This window comes from Mandrillus leucophaeus, unplaced genomic scaffold, assembly GCF_000951045.1.
Source record: "Mandrillus leucophaeus isolate KB7577 unplaced genomic scaffold, Mleu.le_1.0 Scaffold85, whole genome shotgun sequence".
NCBI lineage: Eukaryota > Metazoa > Chordata > Mammalia > Primates > Cercopithecidae > Mandrillus > Mandrillus leucophaeus.
Window position 1 is genome coordinate 2,360,925 of NW_012109252.1, and position 7,228 is coordinate 2,368,152.

At 44.7% G+C, this 7,228-nt stretch overlaps 1 protein-coding gene across 1 annotated transcript in view; it reads right to left on the minus strand.

Annotated features, from left to right (window-relative positions):
- The window catches only part of ARHGEF10 (Rho guanine nucleotide exchange factor (GEF) 10), a 174,042-nt gene that overhangs the window by 61,461 nt on the left and 105,353 nt on the right, over positions 1 to 7,228 (minus strand). Inside the window, exons 21-24 of the mRNA XM_011968597.1 lie at positions 4,138 to 4,259; positions 3,077 to 3,163; positions 853 to 1,076; positions 64 to 221 (exon numbers count right to left, since the gene is read on the minus strand). Of these exons, the coding sequence (XP_011823987.1) occupies positions 64 to 221; positions 853 to 1,076; positions 3,077 to 3,163; positions 4,138 to 4,259 (591 nt within the window). The remainder of the gene's footprint in view (positions 1 to 63; positions 222 to 852; positions 1,077 to 3,076; positions 3,164 to 4,137; positions 4,260 to 7,228) is intronic.

Here is a 7,228-nt window from a genome sequence, read left to right on the forward strand (position 1 = left end):
AGATGCAGCGTCCCCCCGAGTGAACCCCGAGGACCCGCCAGGAGGCTGTGAGACCCGCCTCACCTGGGGCCCTGGCGTAGCTGGCGACCGCCCCGTTGACCAGGCCAGCGTACAGCCTCTGCGACGTGCAAGCCAGGCTCATGACTGTGGACTTCTCGGGAGTGAAAAAGTGCTGGAGTCTCACTTTCTTGGAGCCTTGACTGCTTTTATAAATGGAAATGCTTTAAGAGAAGAATACAAGCTCATAAATATATGTGCTCCTTGTGAGAAGAACCAGGGGGCCTCTCAACATAAACACAACACTTTCCAACTCCTCCCTCTTGCCCTTCCTTCTCCATTGCTAGGGACACTCGCCTGTACTTTTAAAAAATTTGCAACCACCTTGATTTCTTTATTTGTAAAAGGGAAATTCTGGGATATATGAAAAACATTAGTTCCTCCTATGTATCTTGGAACTTCACATCAGGCAAATCATTTTAACTGTCCTTTAAATGGTGTCAGCAATTCAGTACGATCATGACATAGAATACGGCTGTTTTATTCCAAAATATAAGGGGGATGTGCTTTTAAAAACCGTTAATAAAAATGAGACATTTCAGGGGCAAACAGCCACACGTTCCCCTTTAAAGAAATATCACTTCTCTTTAAGAGTTTCCTAGAATCATTTCCATGGGTCCGATTGACTAGTTATTTCAAAGTGCAATGACCCTAAAAATGTCCCCTGGTATCCCCTAATTCCTGCACGAGCTACTCCTGAGTCAAAATCAAGGACTCTTTCCAGGACAGGCTCCCCACCACGCCCTCCACGGGCAGAGCTGGCTGATCCTCTGCAACGCGGTCAGCACACCCTACCTTCCCTCCTCCGTCCCTACACAGATCGTGGGGACCTCAGAAGCTCTCACGGCCGCGGTCTCGGGGTCCAGGGGTGCCCCGGGCTCTCTGCGCTTCTCCTCAACGGGAATGTACAGCATGCAGAGGATGCGAGATTCCACATTGAAGCACTCGATGACTTTGGGGGTGGAATTTTGAAACGAGACGATGGCGATCTGACCCATTTGATGGGTGCAACTTCCGATCTGAATCAGAGAATCAGGAGGAAAAAAGAAAATGAGCGTGCGGGGGCTTCCATAATACGCTGGAACCTGACACTTAAAGGCCACGACAAGCTTCGATTTTCATGTGAGAATCAACACACTTAGAAAATTCAAAAAAATGCTTAAACAATTGCTCATATTTAATTTGGTTTCCAAAACATTTTAAAGCAAGAGCGTAGCTTTCATTTTCACAAACTCACATTTCTATACTTTAAAAATCATGTACTCATCACAATATGAAGGTAAGGGCCCATCCATCCTCAATTTAAAATCCTAAGAGGCAGATCATTATCAATTTTGATAACAACACTAATGTTTAATGACCTTGGTTAAGAAAATAAACCTTTCAAACGTGAAAAACATCAATAAGAATACATCCCAAGGTAGATCATTGGAATTCAACATGTGGTATGCTGTGGAATTTCTTTTTTTTTTTTCTTTTTTTTTTGGAGACAATCTCACTCTGTCACTCAGGCTGGAGTGCAATGGCATGATCTCAGCTCACTGCAACCTCCACCTCCTGGGTTCAAGCGATTCTCCTGCCTCAGCCTCCCGAGTAACTGGGATTACAGGCACACGCCACCATGCCCAGCTAATTTTTGTATTTTTAGCAGAGATGGAATTTCACTATGTGAAAGTACAGATGGGGTTTCACTATGGTTGGCCGGACTGGTCTCAAACTCCTGACCTCATGATCCACCCGCCTTGGCCTCCCAAAGTGCTGGGATTCCAGGCGGGAGCCACTGCGCCTGCCGCAGATTTTCTAAAGTAGCATTGCTGCAACAGTGTACATGAACTTCCTGTGTGTTTGAATCTCTACAATGAGAACACATAGCATAGTTAGTTTCCCAATTTAACCTCAAATTTATTTAGTCATTTTTTAAGTGGGAAAGGGTCTGATCCCTGTGCAATTTAACCTCAAATTTATTTATTCATTTTTTAAGTGGGAAAGGGTCTGATCCCTGTGAACAGAAAGCACTAGCTGGTTTAGGGTGGCGTTTTCATTGATTCTTTTTCTTTTCCGCCAACTTTGAGAATGTTGTTAGACTCTCCTTATTCTTCCTGTATTTGCTGATGCTACATACAGACATCCTACTTTCATGCTTTTGTGGGAAGGACGCCAATCTGCCAAGCCCCTGTCCTGCCTACAGGGCCTGGGGGCTGTGACCAGGCCAGGGGATGAAGCTTCAGCGATGACAGGTCTGCCTACCCGGATGGAAAACAGTCTCTTGGAAGTGGAAACCCACAAGGGAATTAAGGCTGCTCCTCCATTCATAGGCTGGTACAAATGAAATACCAGGTAATTGGGTTGTTCAGGTTCTGACACTCAACTAGGAACACCGACCAAGCAGGAGCTGTGGCTGTGAGAAGTGAGAGGCAGTGGCGTGCTGCACAGGATGCCTGGGAGGGAAGCATGAGAGTTTGGAAAAGCACAGTGGGGCCCTGGAGGGCGAGTCCGAGGCTGCAGGGAGGGAATACAGGAAACCAGAGACGGGAGAGCCTGGGACCACACAGCTCTAAGAATGTCCTCTGGTTTGCAGGAACCAGGAAAGTCTACTGCAATTCCAGCCTAATTTCAGATGCGGTATTTCATTTGGAACAAATTAATTTTAACTGCTAAGTTTCCACTGCAAAAAGCCAGTCTTGGAACAAGAAAAAAAATCCATGCAATGTTGACACCAAAATGGAAAAACATATTAAAATTATTCTCTTATTAGTTAGTTGTCTTTGGACTGAACTTTATCTGGTAAATGTTTTAGATGAAAAGGAAAAGAAACAAATATTTGCATTCCTAAGAACTCTAAATCTTTTCCAAAAGTGATCAGCTCCTTTTCAAAGAAATTTTCATGTTTATAAGTACACTCTGAGATATGCCACCACCAACTCTCTACTGAGCAATTCACATCTCAGTCTCTCATCACACTAACCATGAATGTTGATTCTCTGTGAACTTGCACCAAAACCAAATAAACACATCTTACCCACAGGAAACCATGTGCCGTGGAAAATGAATCTGGCTGGCTTTCATTGTTTAGGTAAGGTTCGGGATTATAAGCAGCACATTCAATCTAAAATGGAATAAAATCAAACACTCACATATAAAACAGAGCTAAGAGGCCCCTAGACTACATAACGTCTTAAATGGATGACTTACTTCCAATGTATAACCACAAAAAATTACAGGTTCATCATCTACCAAAGATTAAAATAGGGAGGATAAAAGTTTAAAAGTACAACTCTCAGAAGTTAGCTTTTTAGAAGCGAACACCTAAGTAGATTCAACCTTCGGTATCTTACTCTTCAGATCGCATCAGCACGCTGAAATCCAGCGTGTCGGGGCACTTCAGATGGGAGGGCTCGCCCTGCAGGCGTCAAGTGCAGTCTGTGATGGCCTGTGCCTCTCCCCTTCCCTGTCCCACCCCAGCCTCTCCCAGAGGAGTTCTGTGCACTGCCTGAGACTCCCAATGGGAGGGGTCCGGGAACTGCTGGGAAACCCTGGCCAGAGACCAGGGTGAGAAGAAACATCTTTATTTCTTAAAGAATAGGACATCGTCCACATCACTGAAGGCCCTGGCCTGTGATGCCTGAGTCAGCAACACTGGCAACATTAATAAGATGCCACCCTGGAGATGGAGTTGAGTCCGCCAAGGCAGAGAGCGGGCATGGTGCCTCAAGCAGACAGGAGGCCTGGAGTTAATGATCCACTGTGGAAACAGACTGCTTGCCAAGCAAAGGCAAAACAGAGCTACAAATGTGAAACATGTGTCCCGTTTAACTAACAAGGCCTCAGATGCTGTGGCACTGCTGGAATACCCGAGGGTCCTGGCCCAGGACCGGGCTTCGGAGACAACGGCTGGGCATTTTTTTAGGTTTCAAACAACAGCAGTCTTATTTCCAAACAAATGACCTCTAGACAAGCGGTCACTGTGGTGAACCTGGGAAGACCATGTTCTGACCACGCCCCTTAAGAATCATCCCAAAGTGGCCCAGTCAGAGCTGCGAGGTGCACCCCACCCCGGGCCGTGGGCCCTGCTCCCTTCACCTTGAACTCCTGCTGCTTGGCCACCATCACGGGCATATGTCCGACAAGGAGAGGATGCTTCTCCTTTTTAATGTGATTCCCATCGTCTTCCACACAGAACCAGCCCATGTGGTTCTCCTCTTCTGCAATTAGATTCAGAGAGAAATGAGCAAGAATGCAGTCAACTCACACACAACAGACCTGCTTCACAGGTCACAGCAGGGGAAGTGTCTGGCATTCTGTTTGTACAGGGCCAGACAACGCCATTGTGGAAAACAGACAATCTCTTCTAAAAGCATAGGCTGTATATTCACAGCATTATTTTAGGAGGCAGCCTGGTCTCATCTAAGCGGCAGGGACCTCTTCCTGTTTGCGCCTCCTGAACACGCTGGACCCAAGGGCTGTGAAACTTCACTGTATAAACCACATAGGTCTACTTCCCTTTGTCGTTCTCCAGTTTTTCCAAAGCAAAAGAAATGTTTAGATTCAAATACCAGAGCTGTACTGAGAAACTTTAAAACATGGTGTAATACTACGGGATCAACAAAAGTACAATGAAACGGAGAAATATTTCACTACCAAATCAAACTGTCAACCTGAGCATTAAAGAATATGTAGCTGATCTGAAGACAAAGAGGGGCTTATCTGCACGTCCAGCTCATTCTCTTCAGAGTGGCCACTTCCTCATTTGCTAAGTGACTCTGAACCTGACCTGGCAAACGACCAAATTATTCAGCAAATGGAGAGGGGCTGTGTTTCTGCTTCCTCGTCAAGTGAGCACAACGTCAGGACAGCTTTCCCTTCCAGGACAAAGCCCTTCCGCTGATGAGAGCTCCCTGGAGCAACGGCGTTACCCACACTCCGCACTTCTCTTCTGTATTTTATACTCCGTTAACATTTCAGACTATCTACAGCAGAAGGAAAATTTTACACACACACGACATCCCAGTGTGTTCTGGGTAGCAAGTCTGTAAGCGTGTGTATAAGTACATTACACACACCCAACAAAAAAATAATCAAGGCTAAACAGACATAGGAACAAGGAAATCATAAAGTCACATCCATCTACAGTGAAACCCTAGGGTTTATCTTTGGTACTGAGAGGATCTTTAGTGACCCCTCAGCCCAACCCTGTGTTTTGCTTCTCAGTGAGGGGTGAGCACAAGGGCCAAGAGGAACAATGACCTCCCCTGCCATTTGGAGGCCGCCGCCCACCGCCCACTGCCCACCGCCCGCCTTGAGCACCTGGCACATGGTCAGGCTCCACGGGCTTCCTCTGTGTTCAGCTGCCTCAGCTGATATTCATGTTCTGGTACCAGAAACACCGTCCATTTTAACACAAAACCCCTCCATTTTAATATGCAAGCCCTCCATTTTAATATGAACATCTTAAAAATCACCGGTGCTAAGGTGAATTTTCCTGTTTAGAAACACTTTCGGGTCAATGCATGGATCTACCGCCGAGTTTCCTTCTCAACCCTGACCTCACCCTTGTGGGCAGGAATTCATCATCACGCCGCATGCCTCATTCAGCCTCAGTCAGCCAGGCCTTACCCAGGGCGAGCTTGGCCATCTGTAAGCTGTTGACCCAGGACTCCTTGATGGCAGGGGTGAACGTATTGAACACAGCTGTAAAGAACGTCGGTCGCCCAGATCTGCCAGAAACAACAGACAAGCATTCATTTTATAAAACGTGCTCCATCCTGTGAGGTTAAATTACACATTTTGCCTGTCTGATAGAATCAGCAAACCAAAAAACATGCATGTCATGACAAAGAACCATTTTTTTTCCCCAGCATTGGCCAAGAAGGTTTCGTTTTAAAGCTACTACTAACTTGTCCTGCTTCCCCGGGAGCTGTAACTGAATTCTGCAGCAGTCCGCAGCTCTGATTTCATCTTCTTTCTTCAAAATAAGCCTTTGTAAACCTGATGTCCAGTCATGGGCTACTGACTGGTTTAAGTTCTACAAAGGAAATAAATACGCACATTTCAAAAGTGTTTAAAAAGTAGGGCCATCCCAAGGAAGATAAAAAACCAAAATTTTAATATGAGAAATTCAGACCAAATGAAACTATCGGATTATGAAAAAGAAAGCTTTGGGAGTCAGATGACATTGGTGCGGGACGGGGCTGAGACATTTCTAAAATAGAACTGATATTCAAGCCTATTGACAAAACGAAAAAAAGTTACCATCATAGAGTCTCACCTTACCTAACATAAGAGAAAATGTACATTCAGATTAATTTTTAAAGTCAAAGTGAATTCTCACTTCTGGTAGAACTTGGAGATATAATCACATACTTACAATGACTTACAAGTAAAGGCAGAATCTTAAATCCAATTGCTTTGATTGTTACCTGATAGTTTCCTTTAAGGTTTCCTATCAGCTGAGTGATTTGACCAATTACATTTAAGTCATGCAACAAGTTTTGTAAATCTTGATATAGTTGTCCTGGTCCCATGTAAACTTTGTCTACAAAATAAGCAAAAAGAAAAAAAAAGAATACAAATGTAAAGCCATATTTACTCCAATAATTGAGGGAAGAAAATACTATAATACTAGTTAAATAATTTTTAAGTTGAGGGGTGAATCTAGAACTTTTAAAAAGTGGACATTGTCAAGCATTTAGTGGTTTTTCCTTTTCTAACATTTATGTAGAAATAATTTTAGATGGAAAAGTTGCAAAGAGCTGCCTCCTGAGTGCCCAGGCCTGGCTTCCCCGAGGAAAACATCTGACTTAAGCGTAGCATGACCGTCAAACCCAGGACACCACATTGACATGGCACTCCTGACTGATCTACAGACCGTCTTCAAACCTCACCGCTTTCGCACGAATACCATTTTCTAGCCCCGGATCCAGCCCAGGGGCTCGCACTGCGTTCAGTGGTCACGTCCCCAAAATCTCCTCCAGTCTGGGGGAGTTTCTCAATCTTCCTCTTTCGCGACCCTGGCATTTTTGGAAGAGGCTGGTGAGTTACAGAATGACAGAGTGTCTCACAATTTGGGTTTGACTCATGTTTTGTCCCTTTTGTATCTTTTCAACACTGTTGACATAACAGCTATTAGTAAGAGGCACTTCAAAATGATATTTAATCTCAACCACATTTCCAA